Source organism: Halichondria panicea, chromosome 3 (assembly GCF_963675165.1).
Source record: "Halichondria panicea chromosome 3, odHalPani1.1, whole genome shotgun sequence".
Taxonomy (NCBI): domain Eukaryota; kingdom Metazoa; phylum Porifera; class Demospongiae; order Suberitida; family Halichondriidae; genus Halichondria; species Halichondria panicea.
In genome coordinates, this window is record NC_087379.1 from 984,912 (window position 1) to 1,004,906 (window position 19,995).

At 43.3% G+C, this 19,995-nt stretch overlaps 6 protein-coding genes, 1 long non-coding RNA gene and 1 pseudogene across 8 annotated transcripts in view; 5 read left to right on the forward strand and 3 right to left on the reverse strand.

Annotated features, from left to right (window-relative positions):
* The window catches only part of LOC135333354 (uncharacterized), a 31,112-nt gene extending 12,297 nt beyond the window's left edge, over window positions 1–18,815 (forward strand). Inside the window, exons 1-2 of one of the 2 annotated variants that reach the window (XR_010393831.1) lie at window positions 16,711–18,383; window positions 18,518–18,697. Coding sequence is in view for 1 of the 2 variants with exons in the window: in XM_064528334.1 (XP_064384404.1) it covers window positions 18,518–18,660 (143 nt within the window). In the remaining variant the exon portion in view is untranslated. Of the gene's footprint in view, window positions 1–16,710; window positions 18,384–18,517 lie in introns of those variants that run through there. The other variant, XM_064528334.1, reaches the window with a different exon arrangement.
* Window positions 842–4,185, reverse strand: LOC135333281 (uncharacterized). The gene is made up of 3 exons (XM_064528210.1): window positions 4,063–4,185; window positions 2,202–3,793; window positions 842–1,797 (listed from the first exon to the last, which is right to left on the reverse strand). The coding sequence occupies exons 2-3, from the start codon at window positions 3,780–3,782 to the stop codon at window positions 880–882; spliced, it is 2,499 nt and encodes an 832-aa protein (XP_064384280.1). The 5' UTR covers window positions 3,783–3,793; window positions 4,063–4,185; the 3' UTR covers window positions 842–879.
* On the forward strand, window positions 4,243–5,777 carry LOC135333032 (CWF19-like protein 1; annotated as a pseudogene).
* On the forward strand, window positions 6,060–7,522 carry LOC135333033 (CWF19-like protein 1). Its single transcript, XM_064527969.1, has 5 exons — window positions 6,060–6,314; window positions 6,417–6,509; window positions 6,813–6,929; window positions 7,320–7,433; window positions 7,502–7,522. The coding sequence occupies exons 1-5, from the start codon at window positions 6,060–6,062 to the stop codon at window positions 7,520–7,522; spliced, it is 600 nt and encodes a 199-aa protein (XP_064384039.1).
* Window positions 7,528–8,889, forward strand: LOC135333396 (uncharacterized). Its single transcript, XR_010393863.1, has 2 exons — window positions 7,528–8,590; window positions 8,652–8,889. It is a non-coding gene; the product is annotated as an uncharacterized LOC135333396 (long non-coding RNA).
* On the reverse strand, window positions 9,134–13,005 carry LOC135333289 (serine/threonine-protein kinase WNK3-like). The gene is made up of 2 exons (XM_064528216.1): window positions 11,359–13,005; window positions 9,134–10,103 (listed from the first exon to the last, which is right to left on the reverse strand). The coding sequence occupies exons 1-2, from the start codon at window positions 12,883–12,885 to the stop codon at window positions 9,189–9,191; spliced, it is 2,442 nt and encodes an 813-aa protein (XP_064384286.1). The 5' UTR covers window positions 12,886–13,005; the 3' UTR covers window positions 9,134–9,188.
* Window positions 13,268–17,049, forward strand: LOC135333035 (CWF19-like protein 1). The gene is made up of 14 exons (XM_064527970.1): window positions 13,268–13,275; window positions 13,328–13,412; window positions 13,483–13,561; window positions 13,619–13,726; window positions 13,790–13,896; window positions 13,958–14,086; window positions 14,153–14,271; window positions 14,720–14,807; window positions 14,879–14,989; window positions 15,178–15,378; window positions 15,481–15,573; window positions 15,878–15,994; window positions 16,393–16,506; window positions 17,029–17,049. Exons 1-14 carry the CDS (start codon window positions 13,268–13,270, stop codon window positions 17,047–17,049), a joined length of 1,380 nt encoding a protein of 459 aa, XP_064384040.1.
* Window positions 18,816–18,976: 161 nt separating the features above from the next.
* Window positions 18,977–19,957, reverse strand: LOC135333348 (bcl-2-like protein 1). The gene is made up of 2 exons (XM_064528326.1): window positions 19,412–19,957; window positions 18,977–19,312 (listed from the first exon to the last, which is right to left on the reverse strand). Exons 1-2 carry the CDS (start codon window positions 19,883–19,885, stop codon window positions 19,151–19,153), a joined length of 636 nt encoding a protein of 211 aa, XP_064384396.1. The 5' UTR covers window positions 19,886–19,957; the 3' UTR covers window positions 18,977–19,150.
* Between the last annotated feature and the right edge of the window lie 38 nt (window positions 19,958–19,995).

Consider the following 19,995-nt stretch of genomic DNA (forward strand, 5'->3'; position numbering starts at 1 on the left):
TAACTGAAGTGATCCTGTACCAGGTCCAGAAACAATGGAACAGGGTCAGGGTCACTAAAGTAGAAAGCTGTATATACCAGGAACAATATTGGAACAGGGTCACTAAAGCAGAAAGCTTGCTTTAGCTGACTGGGATCCATGCAGGACCTGGAGCCATACTTCTCTGAGACTCCTGGACAGGGGCGGATCCAGGGGTGATTTTGAGGGGCTGAAGCCCCCCCCTTTTGAAAAAACTACCATGTGTTGTAGTCTGACTCTACAACAATTTTGACACCAATTATGCATCTGTAGACTCACTTGAAATCACTTGAGAGATGCTAGACAACAGCTACTAGGAGTATAAAGGATCTAGGGTAGCTAGCTGGACGTACCTAGCTAGCTAGCTAGCTAGCTGTACGTACGTACATCTGATCAGTACAATCACCATAGTATTAAAAGTAAGTGCAGAGGTCAACGTATTCTACTCATTAATATGAAAGTTCAAAGGTCAAATCTTGCAAAAAAAATCGCCTCCGGCGAGGCCGCCCTCGTACGGGGCTTTGCCCCTTTCTAGCTAGCCCCCCCCTTTTGTTTTTCCTGGATCCGCCCCTGCGAGTCCATGCTTCTTTGCTGTGATCCTAATCCACAGTGCATATATTTATAGTACTACTACCTGTTCTCAAATGTTTCAGCATGCCTCCAGTCTAGTTTAGGTTTATTGCTCCTGAGTTGCTGTGCAAGTCATGCATGATGATGATAACAACATCACTATATGCACTGCATTATATCAGTCTTCTGGTTTCTTTATAATCATGTCACCAGCCGAGGGTTTGCACTTTAGTGCTCTAGTTTCAACATTAACTTTGAAACATTAAAATTAATTATTATCCACAACAATAATCAAGAAATAGTTGCTGTGATACTAATTTTATAGACGATAGATTGTTTTTCTGCATCATTGTTCAGTCCCCCAATCATAAGGCACTCTGTTGGAGACAGTGACACAGTGGCAGGGTATGCTATAGGAGATGGTAGATCACCAACGTAGAGCCAAGAGTCCATCGAGGATGAGTAGGCGTAGATCCTTTGAGTGGCTTCACTATGCTTTCCACTAACAGCAAAGAGGGTGTCGGATATCGTTACAGGGGAGGGTTGGTAAGACGGTGTGTTGGATATTGTATTCCAGACAGAGTCGGCTTTGTTGGCACTCCCATCATCCTGTCGGTCTGCTGAGATGAGCTTGTTGACTTGAGCAGCACACACCTTGTTTATATAATTGTCGTCATATCCCCCCATTAGGTACACTGTGTTGTTGTAGACAATTCCTCTTTGGTCATAACAAGCATACGGTAGTCTGTCTGTCTCACTCCACTGGGAGGTGCTGATGTTGTAGATCTCAACATTATCAGTGTAGTCAGCATAGCCCAATCGACCTCCTGCTACGACCAGATGTGTGGGGAGACTAACGACTGCTGGTAAATCCCTCGCTGTGGGCATCGGTGGGATCGTCCGTTTCCAGTTCCTTCTTTTGTTAAACACATGTACCACGTTAGATGTAGAGAATGATGAATCCATACCGCCAACTGCTACAAGTTCACCTTTGACCTCTCCTAGACCAAACCTTTGTACAGGAAGTCTGGGCAGAGTTGACCAAACGTCTTGTGGCGGATCGTAACAGTGGACACAGTACTCGTCATCATCGTCATAACAGGATCCTCTACCATAGTAGACCTTGCCATTGATGGTTATCGCTTGCCCACTATTCATCTTCACTGGAGCCTCAGAGCACTGACTGTAGGATAACTGAACCTGTAGGGACTGGAGAATACAGAGAGTCAATAACTTGTGTGTTGCATGTAAATTCAGGATATTCATGTGTAGCTAGTAAAGGCATTTGGAATGTAACCCTAAGCACATGTTACAAGGTTACCATAGCAACAAGTAATATTATCAGTATAGATACTGTGGGACACAAATTACTCTAATTTGCCGCTTATAATTATTAGCATACTGTAACAGTAATAATAGAAGATGTGTACATCAAGCCACACTATAATACACAACAACTTTGATTCAAATTATCGAGGTACCACAAAAAAACGATTTTCAGAATACCTTAGCGTTTAATTGGAATGTACACCTACTTAATAATAAGAGATATGAGAGTGTATCATAATTATTTTAGATGTGTGCACTTAGTGGTACAGTGTTGATGAGCTCACCTGTGGTTTGCTGGTTAGGTACTCTCTGGTTTTGGTGAGCTGGTCGTTTAAACTCTGAATGGTGGCTTCTTTCTTCTGAAGGGAAGTGTCCTTGGAGGCAAGCATCGAATCTTTTTCAGCAATAGTCAAATCTTTGGCAAAATTATTTGAATCTTTGTCAGCAATAGTCAGATCTTTGACAGCGATAGTGGAATCTTTGTGGGTGATAATAGAGTTTTTGTCTACTTGCTCCTGTTCCACTTGTGCAGTGAGATTGGTGACATCTGTTTCCAGTTGAGCTATTTTCGTAGCTTTAAATACAAGCTCGTTGTGAGCATTGGCAATTTGTTGCTCCACCTCTTCAGTGAGTTGCTTACATCGAGTTTCTAACCTAGCGATGGTAGTATCTTTAGAATTCACCAGTGCATCTTTTGTGGCAGCCAATGATTCTTTGAGCTCCAATTCAACTCTGAGATCCTCTATCTCTACACTATGTTCAGTTACTAGTTGATCAGTTTCCACAGAGTGCACCAACTGCATACGCTCGACAGTGTTTTCATTTTCTTCATTTTGTCGTCTTTTCTCCTCCGCCAGTGCCTCGATCTCTACTGCTTTCTCCTGGATTGCCGAGTCCTTCCTCACAACCTCCTCCTCAAGCTCCCTCTTCTCTGTCAGTAGGGCACTCACTCGCTGGAGCATCTCCACTCTGTTCTCAAAGGAGGGAGGGTGTTCAAGTACCACACCCACCATCCGACCCACTATCTCCGCTGCTCTAGGCCTTTGCTGAGGGTTGTTGCTGAGACAGGGCATGATGAGGTCCATCAGAGGGTGGTCTGGGGAAATCTTTCGAAGAAACTCTTCACGTCGTTCAGCTTCCGTCACTGGTATCAGTCTGTCAGGATTAGCAGGATCGATTCGTGTCTGGCCGATACTTGGTAGTGGCCACTCTGATGTGAAGGTGTGAATCATCATGATCCCAAAGGAGAATACATCCACACTGGTGTCATAGTGGGGGTTGGCAACCATCACTTCGGGGGGCATGTACGCTGGGGTGCCAGGGGTCTCTGTCATTCGACTCACTTGAAGAGGGGTCAGGTTCAATATTCGAGCAACCCCTAGATCGGATATCTTGGCCGTCATGTTGGTGGACAAGAGGACATTATTGGCTGAGAGGTCTCTGTGCACAATGACTGGTGTTTGGCCATGGAGGTAGACCAGGCCCAGTGAGACGTCATGGAGGATGGAGAAGTTGATCTCATCGGGGAGAATACCGTAGCGCTCGAGACAGCTGGTCAAGTTGGTGGGAAGGAACTCCATGACTAGGATGGGGAACTGAGAGCCTTCCTCAAAACAGACTCCTAGAAACTGGACAATGTTGGGGTGTCTAGTTTGACTGAGCAGGTGACACTCCTCCAGATACCTTCGTGCTGCATACCCGATTCCAGCTTCGTACAGAGCTCTGTGAAGCTTCTTGCCGGCACATTTCAGTCCTCGATACTCTAGCTCCATGACAACAGCATAGGAACCATGTCCCAACTCATTCTCAGTGATGCGAATTTGTCTCAGAGTGAACTGCTCGAAAGCTTGTGGATTTACAGCCATTGTCTTCGTTACTGTGGGAATAGAAAAGCATGCAATATTAAATAGGCAATCCAGCTGGATACAGAAGCCAATTAAGATTAAGTTACAAAAAATTGAGTTACAAAAGATTAAGTTACAAAAAAAGTAAGATACATTGCCAAGTATATTAAAAAGGTAATAGATCTAGAATCTATAGAAAAACAAAGCCTTTAGATATATCTATAGTACAGTACTCAGGCTCAGGCTTACAGGAGCACATTCAGTTATGGTATGTATATAAAAGCTATTGAGTTGATCTTACCTGTACTGTATAGAAAGCTTGATAGAGGTGAAGTTATGGAGCTAGAGAGAGCTGTAGTGGCCAACAGAACGAGAAATGCAAGAACGAGGAACGATGCCTCTTTGTTTACTTGTGCAAAGCACAAGGAGGTGTGGCTTGTACAAGGATTTGTGCATTATTTAGAATACCATCAAGTCAAGGATGAAAATGTAAGGAGCTAGCTAGCTCTAGTGCAAGTGTACTCACCTAGATCTCCTTCTCCCCCTCACTCAGTCTGGTGTGTGGAGATGTGGAGGGTCACTTCAAGCAACTGTTTAGCAGAGTCCAGAGCATCCTCTCCAAGAACAAAGACTTTGAGGTAGCTACATACAATGGATGCACACACTCACTACAGTGCCAGTGCATTTATTGTCCCTTTATGTAGCTGCTGTTGTGTGTTGGATCTTTCTTTAGCTCTGACTGCCAGGAGGAGTGGAGCAAGTATCGGGAGGGGGTGGAAACAGGTAATTAAACGATATTAAATCACCTTCCTCTGACATTTATTACACCCCCATGCACAGTGCCTCTACCGACGTTCATCCTTGGCCCGTGTTGGACTGAGCATGGCCAGTTCTAAGGAAACTTGTCACGTGATGGAGGAGAGCTTTGCCCCAATGTCACATGTCTAGGTACAGTGTATGCATGTTGTTAACCACTCTATCAGTACACACATGAGTCACACTCCATTACAGGTCAGCGTGGAGTGTACAGTGCGTCCAGTGGTCTGAGGGTGGCCTATCTCAGTGGGAGCTACCAGGGGAGGACCTATCAGCATCAAGACAAGGGAGATAATCTATTGGTCAGTTCTCTTCCCAATCACGTGGAGAAGTTGTTGAACTAGTTTTTGTTTCTCCCTCTAGCGACTATATTTCACTGACTCTGATGTGTCCTGGCTGGAGGGTCAGTGCAGTGGAGAGGGCTACCGTGGAGTGGACATTCTCCTCACCTCTGATTGGCCCGGGGCAGTGGACAAGTTCACAGTGGCTCCTGTGAGACCTAGCTCCCAGTTATTGTAGGATGGACCAGTACCTTAATAATACCTTATGCTCATGCAGGACAAACTGGACCTGAGTGCAGTGGGGGCAAAGCCTCTGAGTAAACTGGCCATGTGTCTCAAGCCACGCTACCATTTTGCAGCTCCACACCAAACCTTCTATGAGAGAATACCGTACAGGCACAGTACGTCCATCCCTGTATTATTAGAGTACTTGAGTTTGCTCCTTAAATAGAGTTCTGTTGTCCAATTTCTTGAAGTCCGTTCAGAGGGTATGTTCAGTTTTCCAATGTGATTTGACCAGCGATAGAATAAGAGATATGAGACTATCATAATTATTTTAGATGTGTGCTGTAATTACACGTACATGTTACATGTCCTCATCTTTATATCCCTACACAGTAATACCTCCACAACTTTTGATGCTAACTGTATTGTGCTTCATTTCATGCAGGAATCACAAAATCCTCCAAGGCAAGCCACATCATGTGACACGATTCTTAGCTTTGGCTCAAGTGGGAAATCCAGACAAGAAGAAAAGAGTGAGTTGAAATCATTCTAGTCCCATTAGTATTACATGTTATTAATGATGACATCATCTTCATACCTGCAGTACCTGTATGCATTCTCTGTCACACCCATGAGCTCCATGGACGAGAAAGAGCTGACTCAGCAACCACCCACTGCCACCAACTGTCCCTAAACTGAACTAGTCAAATCTTTGGTAAAGAAAACTTTATAATGTCTAGCTATCGTTGAAGGGCCAATATACATGTACATTTGTAGATTGTCCAATTTTCCAAACACACACTTGCGTTATGTAGCACTCTGAGAGTCCTATCTCTAGATATCACCATTTGTGTTGTTATCTATTATCCCATAATGTCTAGCTATCGTTGAAGGACCAATATACCAATTTTCCAAACAAAAACTTGCAGCATTCTGAGAGTCCTATCTTTAATTTGTGTTGTAGTTCAAATCCACCATGTTTGCTGAGGTCAAAGTTTATTGTGTACCTACTCCCACACACACTGTGCAGAGGGAGTCTCAAGAGGAGGCTGGGCCTAACTTCTTCTTTGACCAGAGAGCTCTTGATTCCGCTCATCGCAAACAGAAGAGACAACAGGACAGAGGACCCCCTGCAAAGAGACGACCCCCTCCCCAGCCCAGGGGGCCGTGCTGGTTCTGTCTGGGGGGCAAGGAGGTGGAGAAACATCTCGTGGTCTCCATCGGAGATCATGTGAGATAGAGTGTGTTGTACTTGCTAATACTGCACATACAAAATACAATGTAGCTCACAAATAGCAGACCACTAACAGTTTGTATTGTATACCCTATATAGACGTACCTGGCTTTATCCAAGGGTGGGATGGTACCAGAGCATGTGCTGGTCCTACCCATCGGTCACTATGCAGCCTCCACTGACGCACCACCAGTGAGTTCATGTGCTGTGTGTACCACTGCTGTGTGTGTATAGTCATTGTTTGTATTGTGGAGAGTATGTTTCCATGCTCTGTGTGTACTATTTAGCAGTCTGTAGTGGTCAGCCTGTAAGCAGGCCACCCTCTATAATACAGCCAGGTTAATGGGCCCCAAAGTCTCCATAGCATGTGTTTGGACCTGTGTTAGCAGACCACCTCTTTAGTACAGCCACTGTTGGTCTGCCCACTGTGTAAGCAGAGATCACTATACCATAATCATGCATGTACACTGTATGACCTGTGCTCTATTACTGTAGGAGGTTTTGGAGGAGCTTGGAAAGTTTAAGAGTGCTCTGAGGAAGTGCTTCAACAGCAAAGATCAGTCGTGTGTCATCTTCGAGAGAAACTACAAATCACAGCATCTTCAACTACAAGTCAGTACCGTCAAGGCCGTATTATCATGTGATGTGATTGATACTGTATGGTTGGTGTGTTGAGATTAGGCTACAAGGTTTTGAGGGCAAACAGAGGAATGTGATTTCTCTTTTCAATAGTTCAGGGACTCTCAGCTGCCGTAACTTGAATTCTGTGTATTCAATTTCAACGGTTTTATTATTTTAGAAAGAGGCCATCTAGCAAAGATCGTGATATGTTATACAATATAGGTCTTTGCAATCTTATTTTTGAAGCCATTAGCATTCGCAAACTTACATAATTATGTGGAAACATTGTATAAATACGGTACATGTTAGTGTGTGTATGGTAGATGTGTTGACTGATAGTTGTGTATGGTTAGTGTGTGATGGTAATGGTGGTCACTGTAGGTTATTCCAGTGACCAAGATTCCATCTGATGCTCTGAGACAAGCCTTCATAGATTATGGGTGGAGTATGGGGGTGTGGCTTGAGACTGTGCCCAGGGAAACACCACCCTCAGAGGTAACACACACACATCATACAATGTAGCTGTACCATGTTCTACGTACCATTCTCTAAGCCTTTTGTAGCCTCGATTCCAGGCAGATTAAAATACGGCCTGGCACCTATTGCATGGTGATAGTTCGCATGCGTTAGTTTATTCACCAGAATCCTTTCTCTCATCTATTTTCTATCTATGTACATCAGCTTAGTATTGCGTTGTTTCAGAAGGCTTTCACACTAGTCTAAAGTCAAAAGAGGCTCTCATCTACCTCTATGACGGTTGTATGGTCAGGATGTCTTACCTTAGATCTGTACAGTCTATGGGAAGTGTATGGTGCCTCTTGACTGCTACTTGCAAAGACAACCCGGCTATAGGACCATCCTAGATATAGTAGATGAGAGCCTCTTCTGTCTTAAAATTAGTGTTCAAGCCTTCTAGACCAACGCAATAGATGACATAAGCCACAGCTTCACAGAACTCAGTCATGGAGATAAAGTATTACGGAACATTATTATTCTTAGTAAACGGTATAATTTACATTCGTAGTACGATTACCCATATTCTGAGTAATTTGAAGCGCATGCGCACTATCACTCCTACAATAGGTATGTACCAGGCCGTATTTTAATGCGGCCTGGAATCGAGGCTAAACCTAAGTGATCGATACTTCTCTTTGCCAGAATCTATTGGTTTTGCTACACCCTCACACACACACACACAATCCCCCGCATACATACACACACACCCCTCCTTACTCCCACCACCCACCCACCCACACCCACACACACACACACACACTCACACACACACACACACACAGCTTGCGTTCACTGGTGTCCCATACTTCCTGGCAGAGTTTGATGATGGGGGAAATGTGTTCACAAGACCATTTTCTCACCAACTCACGCAGACAAACAACCAGATCACTGAATATAGGTTATAGTATGTTTCTACTACTGTGAGCTCATGAGGTAAACAGCACTCTCAAGTGAGTAGGTAAGAACATATCCGTGAGTCTCGTCACACCGACAATGCACACCTCTAACGTTTCTATTGCATACTCAGCAAATGTCTCTTCCACAAATCTGTCATCATACCTATCGAGTGAACACACAAACTGTTCTAGTTCCTGGAACAATACGTACGGACGACGTTTCTCTCTCCAATTTGGAAGGTAATTAAAAACCAATTAATGACATGTTGAATGCTTTTATTGGTTGCAATATCGGCTGCAGGGAGGTGTTGGCTGATCCTCTCATTCTGAATCTGCCCAATCAGATCAACTGGAAGTCGTGTCTGGCAACAAAGGACGAGGAGACGAAAGCTGCTCTAGAAATGAGGAAGAACTTTGAACCATATTATTTTGATTTCACATGCAACTGACAACGATGATTAATTTCTTTATTTTCACTTTTACTTTTGTATAATTGACGTTTTGTATATTAGCTAGTTGTCCAATAATAATTATGGTTGGCCATATATTATATAGTTATAGGAGTGCAGATCAATATCAGTGGGCAATTATTTTCCTTGTCCCAATGTTGTATTAGAATGCTGTCCATGAGCTGGAGGAGGGTAGTTATGCTGACATTGCAATAGTCAATAAGGGGGAGGGGCTGGTTACATGCTATACACACATTATATACCTCTACTTATACTGTAACCTCTACTAGTAATTAGTACCATGCAAGCTAGTATAACATGTTTCACTCTAGAAAACAATTATCATGAAAATTTGGGTTATTTATAATTTTATAATTATACCAAAACAATTAAGAAATAGTTGTTGCAGTTCTAATTTTATACACAGTAGATTGTATTCTTTTGTTACTTCCCCCAATCATAAGGCACTCTGTTGGAAACAGTGACACAGTGGCAAGGTATGCTATAGGAGATGGTAGATCACCAACGTAGAGCCAGGAGTCCATCGAGGATGAGTAGGCGTAGATCCTTTGAGTGGCTTCACGTTCACTATCCTTTCCACCAACAGCAAAGAGGGTGTCGGATATCGTTACAGGGTAGGGTCGGTAAGACGGTGTATTGGATATTGTATTCCAGACAGAGTCGGCTTTGTTGGCACTCCCATCATCCTGTCGGTCTGTTGAGATGAGCTTGTCGACTTGAGCAGCACACACCTTGTTTAGATGATTGTTGTCAAATCCCCCCATTAGGTACACTGTGTTGTTGTAGACAATTCCTCTTTGGTTACGACAAGCATACGGTAGTCTGTCTGTCTCGCTCCACTGGGAGGTGCTGATGTTGTAGATCTCAACATTATCAGTGTAGCCACCAGAGCCCAGACCTCCTGCTACGATCAGATGTGTTGGGAGACTAACGACTGCTGGTGAATACCTCGCTGTGGGCATCGGTGGGATCGTCTGTTTCCAGTTCCTTCCTTTGTTAAACACATGTACCACGTTCGATGTAGAGTAGGATGAATCCCTACCACCAACTGTTACCAGTTCACCTTTGACCTCTCCTAGACCAAAATAGCATACAGGAAGTCTGGGCAGAGTTAACCAGACGTCTTGTTGCGGATCGTAACAGTGGACACAGTACTCGCCACCATCGTCATCACAGTATCCTCCACCATAGTAGACCTTGCCATTGATGGTTATCGCTTTCCCACCAGCCATCTTCACTGGAGCCTCAGAGCACTGACTGTAGGATAAATGAACCTGTAGGGACTGGAGAATACAGAGAGTCAATAACTTGTGTGTTGCATGATTGTGTAGCTTGTAATTAAGAGCATTTGGAATGTATTACCATAGCAACAAAAAATATTATCAATCGATCCTGTGGGACACAAATTATTCTAATTTGAGGGTTATTTATATAATAGTGATTATCATACTGCAACATAATATATTCACAGATTATACGGTAGCCGATTGATTCTTATTGCCGAGGCATCGCAAACAGAATTTTCAGAATACCTTGGTGGAACGTTAATATACACAACAACTTCCATTCTAAACCTAGGCACTGCATAATGTACTTGGCGATCAATTGGAACATTAAACAGTTACCGTAAAAAGACCTCGATTTACAGCGACCCTCTAAAATATGCGACACCCAATTATTATTTTTTTAATGTCGTATTCTAAACATGTAAAGGTAAATGTAGCCACTCCCTAGCAGTGGCGGATCTAGGATTCTTGAAAGGGGGGTTCCAGGGCTCTGAGCGGGTCAAGGACTGTTATTTTACCTAGTTCGTCACTTCTTTGAAACAGTGAGCATGCGCATTAACACACGGAATTTTTTCCTAAAAAAAGGTCATGACTTTTCATAAGCAATCTGCATGCACTACGCTGGAGAGTTTTTAGCTTTCATAGTCACTGAAACTGCACAGACAAAGCTTCGCAGGACTAACAAGGACTAAAGGTAAGTGAGAAGTGCATGTGAAAGCTAGTAAGAAAGGAACAACTTGCTAACTAGTTGCTTGAGCCTCCCACTCATTTCTTTCCCAAAGGGGGGTTCAATTGAAGCCAAAGAACCCCCTCTGGATCCGCCACTGCCTAGCATCGATTGTAGCCCACTGGAAAATCAGTGTTTTTAAGCGGCCTGAAATCAAGGCAAGTAGACTCTGTAAAGTTACCTCCAATTAGATGCGACCCTCTAAATATGCGACACCAGGACTTCAATATAAATGTTCAACCTCTGGCTTCGTAATTATTAAAAAGTGTCGCTTTAAATCGAGGTCTTACGGTACTTACTTCTATTAGAGTGGTGATACAATAAGAGATATGACAGTCATGTTTAGGTGCAGTGGCGTACGAAGCAATTTCTCAATGGGGGGGGGGGCTGTAGTTTTTTTAGTGTAAGGCTATTTACATAGTATAGCTTGGATAAGTCATCTCTACTTAGAAATATGGGGGGGGGGGGGGGGGCTCGATCCAGCCACTGCACTTAGCTATAGTGGTACAGTGTTGATGAGCTCACCTGTGGTTTGCTGGTCAGGTAGTCCCTGGTTTTGGTGAGTTGGTTGTTTAATCTCTGAATGGTGGTTTCCTTCTTCTGAAGGGAAGTGTCCTTGGAGGCAAGCATCGAATCTTTGTCAGCAATAGTTAAATCTTTGACAGAAATAGTGGAATCTTTGTCTGCTAAACGAGCTTGCTCTTGTTCCACTTGTGCAGTGAGATTGGTGACATCTGTTTCCAGTTGAGCTATTTTCGTAGCTTTAGATACAAGCTCGTTGTGAGTGTTGGCAATTTGTTGCTCCACCTCTTCAGTGAGTTGCTTACATCGAGTTTCTAACCTAGCGATGGTAGTATCTTTATAATTCACCAATGCATCTCTTGTGGCAGCCAATGATTCTTTGAGCTCCAATTCAACTCTGAGATCCTCTATCTCTACACTATGTTCAGTTACTAGTTGATCAGTTTCCACGGAGTGCACCAACTTTATACGCTCGACAATGTTTTCACTTTCTTCCTCTTGTCGTCTTTTCTCCTCAGCCAGTGCCTCGTTCTCTCCTGCTTTCTCCTGGATTGCCGAGTCCTTCCTCACAACCTCCTCGTCAAGCTCCCTCTTCTCTGTCAGTAGGGCACTCACTCGCTGGAGTATATCCACTTTGTTCTCAAAGGAGGGAGGGTGTTCAAGTACCACACCCACCATCCGACCCACTATCTCCGCTGCTCTAGGCCTTCGCTGAGGGTTGTTGCTGAGACAGCACATGATAAGGTCCATCAGAGGGTGGTCTGGGGTAATCTTTCGAAGAAAATGTTCACGTCGTTCAGCTTCTGTCACTGGTATCAGTCTGTCAGGATTAGCAGGATCGATTCTGTTGGGGCCGATCTTTGGTAGTGGCCACTCTGCTGTGAAGGTGTGAATCATCATGATCCCAAAGGAGAACACATCCACACTGGTGTCGTAGTGGGGGTCGGCAACCATCACTTCGGGGGGCATGTACGCTGGGGTGCCAGGGGTCTCCGTCATTCGACTCGCTTGAAGGGGGGTGAGGTTCAATATTCGAGCAACCCCCAGATCAGATATCTTGGCCGTCATGTTGGTGGACAAGAGGACATTGTTGGCTGAGAGGTCTCTGTGCACAATGACTGGTGTTTGGCCATGGAGGTAGACCAGGCCCAGTGAGACGTCATGGAGGATGGAGAAGTTGATCTCATCGGGGAGAATACCGTAGCGCTCGAGACAGCTGGTCAAGTTGGTGGGGAGGAACTCCATGACTAGGATGGGGAACTGAGAGCCTTCCTCAAAACAGACTCCCAGAAACTGGACAATGTTGGGATGCCTAGTTTGACTGAGCAGGTGACACTCCTCCAGATACCTTCGTGCTGCATGCCCGATTCCAGTATCGTAGAGAACTCTGTACAGCTTCTTGCCAGCACATTTCAGTCCTCGATACTCTAGCTCCATGACAACAGCGTAGGAACCTCGTCCAAACTCATTCTCAGTGATGCGAACTTGTCTCAGAGTGAACTGCTCGAAAGCTTGTGGATTTACAGCCATTGTCTTTGTTACTGTGGGAATAGAAAAGCACGCAATATTAAAAATGCAATCCAGCTGGATATGTAACAAAAAAGAATCCTTTCACTATGTACGTCTAGATAATATTAAAATAATAATAATTATTGCCAAGACTTGAAAAACAAAGCCTTACAGAGAGTGAGGCTCAAGTTTACAGGAGTACGTTATGGTAGGTATATAAAAGCTATTTAGTTGATCTTACCTGTACTGTATAGAAAGCTTGATAGAGTGAAGTTACAGAGCTAGAGAACTGTAGAAAGAAAACGAGATACGCCCCTTCTTTGTGCAAGCAAAAGCGAAGGGGTGTGGCTGGTATTTGCTAACAAGGTTTTGTGCATTATTTAGAATACCAACCAAGTCAAGGATGAAAATGTAAGGAGCTAGCAAGTGTACTCACCTAGATCTCATTCTCCCCCTCACTCAGTTTGGTGTGTGGAGATGTGGAGGGTCACTTTAAGCAACTGTTTAGCAGAGTCCAGAGCATCCTCTCCAAGAACAAAGACTTTGAGGTAGCTACATACAATGGATGCACACACTCACTGCATGCAGTGCCAGTGCATTTATTGTCCCTTTATGTAGCTGCTGTTGTGTGTTGGATCTTTCTTTAGCTCTGACTGCCAGGAGGAGTGGAGCAAGTATCGGGAGGGGGTGGAAACAGGTAATTAAACGATATTAAATCACCTTCCTCTGACATTTATTACACCCCCATGCACAGTGCCTCTACCGACGTTCATCCTTGGCCCGTGTTCGATTGAGCATGGCCAGTTCTATGGAGACTTGTCACGTGATGGAGGAGAACTTTGCCCCAATGTCACATGTCTAGGTACAGTGTATGCATGTTGTTAACCACTCTATCAGTACACACATGAGTCACACTCCATTACAGGTCAGCGTGGAGTGTACAGTGCGTCCAGTGGTCTGAGGGTGGCCTATCTCAGTGGGAGCTACCAGGGGAGGACCTATCAGCATCAAGACAAGGGAGATAATCTATTGGTCAGTTCTCTTCCCAAACACCTGGAGGAGTTTTTGAACTAGTTTTTGTTTCTCCCTCTAGCGACCATATTTTACTGACTCTGATGTGTCCTGGCTGGAGGGTGAGTGCAGTGGAGAGGGCTACCGTGGAGTGGACATTCTCCTCACCTCTGATTGGCCCGGGGCAGTGGACAAGTTCACAGTGGCTCCTGTGAGACCTAGCTCCCAGTTATTGTAGGATGGACCAGTACCTTAATAATACCTTATGCTCATGCAGGATGGACTGGACCTGAGTGCAGTGGGGGCAAAGCCTCTGAGTAAACTGGCCATGTGTCTCAAGCCACGCTACCATTTTGCAGCTCTACACCAAACCTTCTATGAGAGAATACCGTACAGGTACAGTACGTCCATCCCTGTATTTTGATGTATTAGAGTCTGCTCTTTAAATTGAGTTCTGATGTTCTAGAAGCCTGGTATTCTCAAAAATTTTTTTTTTAAACGAGCGATAATTTCTTTTTTTCGGAAGAATGCCTTAACTTGAAAGGCTTTTTTTGTAAATGTGATTCAAAATAACTCTGTATCTGAGTTTTGGGTGAGATCCAGATATGAGTGAGGGGGGATTTTTGCTGTTTTCGATCCAACCCTACTATTAGCACTACATAATTACGATTTGAAAGGCGTTTTTCTAAATATCAGAAAATGAATGTGATTTGACCAACGCAACTAAAGTTTTGACCCTTTAAAATATAATTATACGTACATGTACATCCTCATCTTTAAATCCCTACACAGTAATACCTCCACAACTTTTGATGCTAACTGTATTGTGCTTCATTTTATACAGGAATCACAAAATCCTCCAAGGCAAGCCACATCATGTGACACGATTCTTAGCTTTTGCTCAAGTGGGAAATCCAGACAAGAAGAAAAGAGTGAGTTGAAATCATTCTAGTCCCATTAGTATTACATGTTATTAATGATGACATTATCTTCATACCTGCAGTACCTGTATGCATTCTCTGTCACACCCATGAGCTCCATGGACGAGAAAGAGCTGACTCAGCAACCACCCACTGCCACCAACTGTCCCTACACTGAACTAGTCAAATCTTTGGTAAGGAAAACTATTATCCCATAACGTCTAGCTATTGTTGAAGGGCCAATTAATATACTAATTTTCCAAACAAAAACTTGCGTTATGTAGCACTCTGAGAGTCCTATCTCCATTTGTGTTGTAGTTTAAATCCACCCATGTTTTCGGAGGTCAAAGTTTATTGTGTACCTACCCCACACACTGTGCAGAGGGAGTCTCAAGAGGAGGCTGGGCCTAACTTCTTCTTTGATCAGAGAGCTCTTGATTCTGCTCATCGTAAACAGAAGAGACAACAGGACGGAGGACCCCCTGCAAAGAGACGACCCCCTCCCCAGCCCAGGGGGCCGTGCTGGTTCTGTCTGGGGGGCAAGGAGGTGGAGAAACATCTCGTGGTCTCCATCGGAGATCATGTGAGATAGAGTGTGTTGTACTTGCTAATACTGCACATACAAAATACAATGTAGCTCACAAATAGCAGACCACTAACAGTTTGTATTGTATACCCTATATAGACGTACCTGGCTTTATCCAAGGGTGGGATGGTACCAGAGCATGTGCTGGTCCTACCCATCAGTCACTATGCAGCCTCCACTGACGCACCACCAGTGAGTTCATGTGCTGTGTGTACCACTGCTGTGTGTGTATAGTCATTGTTTGTATTGTGGAGAGTATGTTTCCATGCTCTGTGTGTACTATTTAGCAGTCTGTAGTGGTCAGCCTGTAAGCAGGCCACCCTCTATAATACAGCCAGGTTAATGGGCCCCAAAGTCTCCATAGCATGTGTTTGGACCTGTGTTAGCAGACCACCTCTTTAGTACAGCCACTGTTGGTATGCCCACTGTGTAAGCAGAGATCACTATACCATATATCATGCATGTACACTGTATGACCTGTGCTCTATTACTGTAGGAGGTTCTGGAGGAGCTTGGAAAGTTTAAGAGTGCTCTGAGGAAATACTTCAACAGCAAAGATCAGTCGTGTGTCATCTTTGAAAGAAACTACAAATCACAGCATCTTCAACTACAGGTCAGTACTGTCAAGGCCGTATTATCATGTGATGTGATTGATACTGTATGGTTGGTGTGTTGAGATTAGGCTACAAGGTTTTGAGGGCAAACAGAGGAATGTGATTTCTCTTTTTAATCATTCAATGGTTCAGGGACTCTTTCAGGTGCCATAACTTGAATTCTGTGTATTCAATTTCAACGGTTTTAGGATTTTAGAAAGAGGCCATCTAGCAAAGATTGTGATGTCATACAATATAGGTCTTTGCAATCTTATTTGTGAAGCCATTAGCATTCGCAAACTTACATAATTCTGTGGAAACATTGTAGAAATACGGTACATGTTAGTGTGTGTATGGTAGATGTGTTGACTGATAGTTGTGTATGGTTAGTGTGTGATGGTAATGGTGGTCACTGTAGGTTATTCCAGTGACCAAGATTCCATCTGATGCTCTGAGACAAGCCTTCATAGATTATGGGCGGAGTATAGGGGTGTGGCTTGATACTGTACCCAGGGAAACACCACCCTCAGAGGTAACACACACACATCATAGCTGTACCATGTTCTACGTACCATTCTCTAAGCCTTTTATAGCCTCGATTCCAGGCCGATTAAAATACGGCCTTTTAGTGATCAATACTTGGTTTTGCTACACACACACACACACACACACCTCTCCTCCCACACCACATGCACACACACACACACACACTGATACTTATTTATTTTGACTAATGCCTAATGCTAACTCTAAGAACATAATGCTATCTACTCCCAATAGAAGACCAACATGTACACACACACTGACACCGGAATATTTAGCTAATAGTATATGAACCAGCTACCAGAGTCATGGTCATGCAACCTGTAATTAATTAATGAGCCTTTCCCACCCATAGGCCGATTTAATACCTAAATGTAGATAACGAACAGCCTGACCCTACCCCAACACATTATGCATAATATATACACTAGAACCAAGCTATGGTACATACTATAGGTCAAGTTATAGGAACCAAAAAAGCTGTTGTGATTTCACCCACCCACACACACAGACAACTAGAACTCTGTGGTAAAAAAAAAATAATGGTACATGTACATAACCCTCAGTAGTAACACCTTGAGGGAGCCTTAAATTAAAGCTCACATGATCCAAGCATGCCATATAGAAACAAATGGATAAAATGGAGTGTAACCAAAAAAAGTCATCTGAAGCCATCCAGTAAGTAACGCAATATCTGGCCTTTATGATATTATTATGCTGCACTTGTATGAATACATAAAACTAATTATATAGCACATGTCAAAATCCTTAATTCTGTATGCCCAAGAAATCAGCAGCAACTTAGCTCACGTGAATCATCGTAATGACAACGTATAGACCACCCCCACTAACAAGTTTACCCATAACTACTGCTAGAATAGGAAATAATGTAGTAATGAATGTTACATGATAATTATAGTAATGCCATTTGTTGGCATTATAGCAAATCCGGACTCCATAGGGAGTGGTTCCGCCTATTCTGTAGTCGACCACGGGTCGGGAAATTAAAGGAACCGAAACCCGTGGCCTGACGAGGATCAGATTAGGTTCTCCCCTGATGACCGGTGCATTCAATAAACCGAGAGCAGAAGGCATAAGCCTACTAACCTCGCACTTACGATAGATACTATAGCTCTTCCTGTGTTCACATAATAATCATGTACTATTGGGTAGCTTAGGGTCATTCGCAACACTCACGTGCATTTTATAAACAGTCACCATGTGACTTAACCTTAGCACAGCAAGCTAAGCTACCTATTTTATACCTACACAGCACTTTAAATTAAAACCTGCTATACCAGAACAATAATTAGATAGATAGACTATAAGATCGGATTACGCGGGACCTGTTACAAGTGAGTGTTTCTCTCTTTTCTACTCTTAGGCTGAGTCAGTAATTATGTGTCGGAAAGCCCGATCCCACCTCCTATACTTCTGTATATACCATTCTCAAACACACACACACACACACACACACACACACACCTCTCCCACACATACACATACACACACATACACTGGTGCCCATACTTCCTGGCAGAGTTTGATGGGGGAAATGTGTTCACAAGACCATTTTCTCACCAACTCACGCAGACAAACAACCAGATCACTGAATATAGGTTATAGTATGTTTCTACTACTGTGAGCTCATGAGGTAAACAGCACTCTCAAGTGAGTAGGTAAGAACATATCCATGAGTCTCGTCACACCGACAATGCACACCTCTAACCTTTCTATTGCATACTCAGCAAATGTCTCTTCCACAAATCTGTCATCCTACCTATCGAGTGAGCACACAAACTGTTCTAACCACCAGCCAAAATATCTACTCCACCAATACCAACGGCAGTACCAACAACAATACTGGTAAGTTAATAGTCTCTATCTCTTCTCCTGCTTCTTAAAGCTGCTCGTATTAATACAGTATCTAGTACAATGTATCAGCAGCTACTATACGTGTGTATAGCGTGCTCAACTAACCCCCCCCCACACACACACAGTGGCATATGAGAGCAGGACTCCCTCTGCTGCCACTGTTGCCCACAGCCTGCTCCCACCTTCCTCAGCGACGCCCTCACAGTCCTCTGACAGTACAAAGGTCAAGAAGTACGAGAGCATGAAGGTGGAGGACATTGAGAACTAAATCACTGACACTTGCAAAAAAAAAAACATTAGTAGTGTACTCTATTTATTCTTGTATGAAAGAGCAATGTTGTTTTGTCGTAGCGATTATCTTTAGAATCCGATAGTCTAATTTAATGTATAATAATATTATTATTAAACATTCAATAATAATTATTTGTGTGTAAATTAATGTCTCAAGTTGCATGATTGTATAATAATGCGTACTGTGTGCAAGATTCATAAGCAGTTCGACTGGTACATGCATGCACACTATTTATATACAGCTAGCTATAATTATACGTGTTTTTCAACGTACACATGTATATACTCAACTCTTATTAAATTAATCCTATAATTATTATTAATGGATGATAATAATTAATTATAAGAAACTTTTTTAAAACATTAATTTGCTATTAAAAAAAAATTGTAAAAATAAAACTACTAAGTGATTGTGAAGAAGAGATTGAGTGAGGTCGGTCCGAATTAAGTGATTCAACAAAAGTGTTCTATTTGAATGTGAGAGCTCCTACTAGGGCAACTCCTAAGCTGATTGCAGCCACTGTACATGTGAGCCAGCGAGTAGGGTGGCGGTTCTCAGCTCTCTGGTTTTCAGTTCTCTCTTTGGCTTTCTCAGAGGCATCAATACTCACTGCTCCCTTGATGGCACCCTGGATGTGGAGAAATAAAAGTCAACAAAAAATATAAAACATGCAGTCAAATACAGTAGTCAAATACTTAATCTACACATGCATACAACAATCTCTTACCCAACCGCCATGCTCGAGAATCCACTGAGTGAAGTTGTGAAGAAATGTTGTCTGCCATCCAACGATACTGTCTATCAAGGGAGTCTTGTTCTCTTCATACAATCGTTTCGCTAGTACGCTCGTGAAGAAGAGCAGCACTGCAATCTTGCCCCACTTGATGTCGTCTACCATGAGCCTGGAACAAGAGTTTTGATATTCAGCATAGAGTTGTTGGTGAGATATGTCCAGCGTCTTCACTCTGCCCTCAATTTCTTGTTGATGCTTCAGTTTCAGGTCTTTACAGCAAGTTTCCAGCGTCAAAATCCCATCTTTAAAGCCTTTATTCTTCGCAAGGAGACCCCTCATAAGCTTGTCGTGGCTGTAGATGCATTTCAGTTGTATTCTGTCTTCTTTCAGCATAAAATCCACGAGGTGATGGCTGATGGCACTGCTTTGGGTTTTGATTTGGTGAAGGTCATCTCTTGAATGGGCCATAGTTGAAGGAGACTGGAGTGGAGACTGGAGAGAGTGGAGGAGCGAGTTAGATTGGAGCGGAAGTTGGTTGGTCGGGATAACATTGATACACTAATACAAAGAGCCCCTCC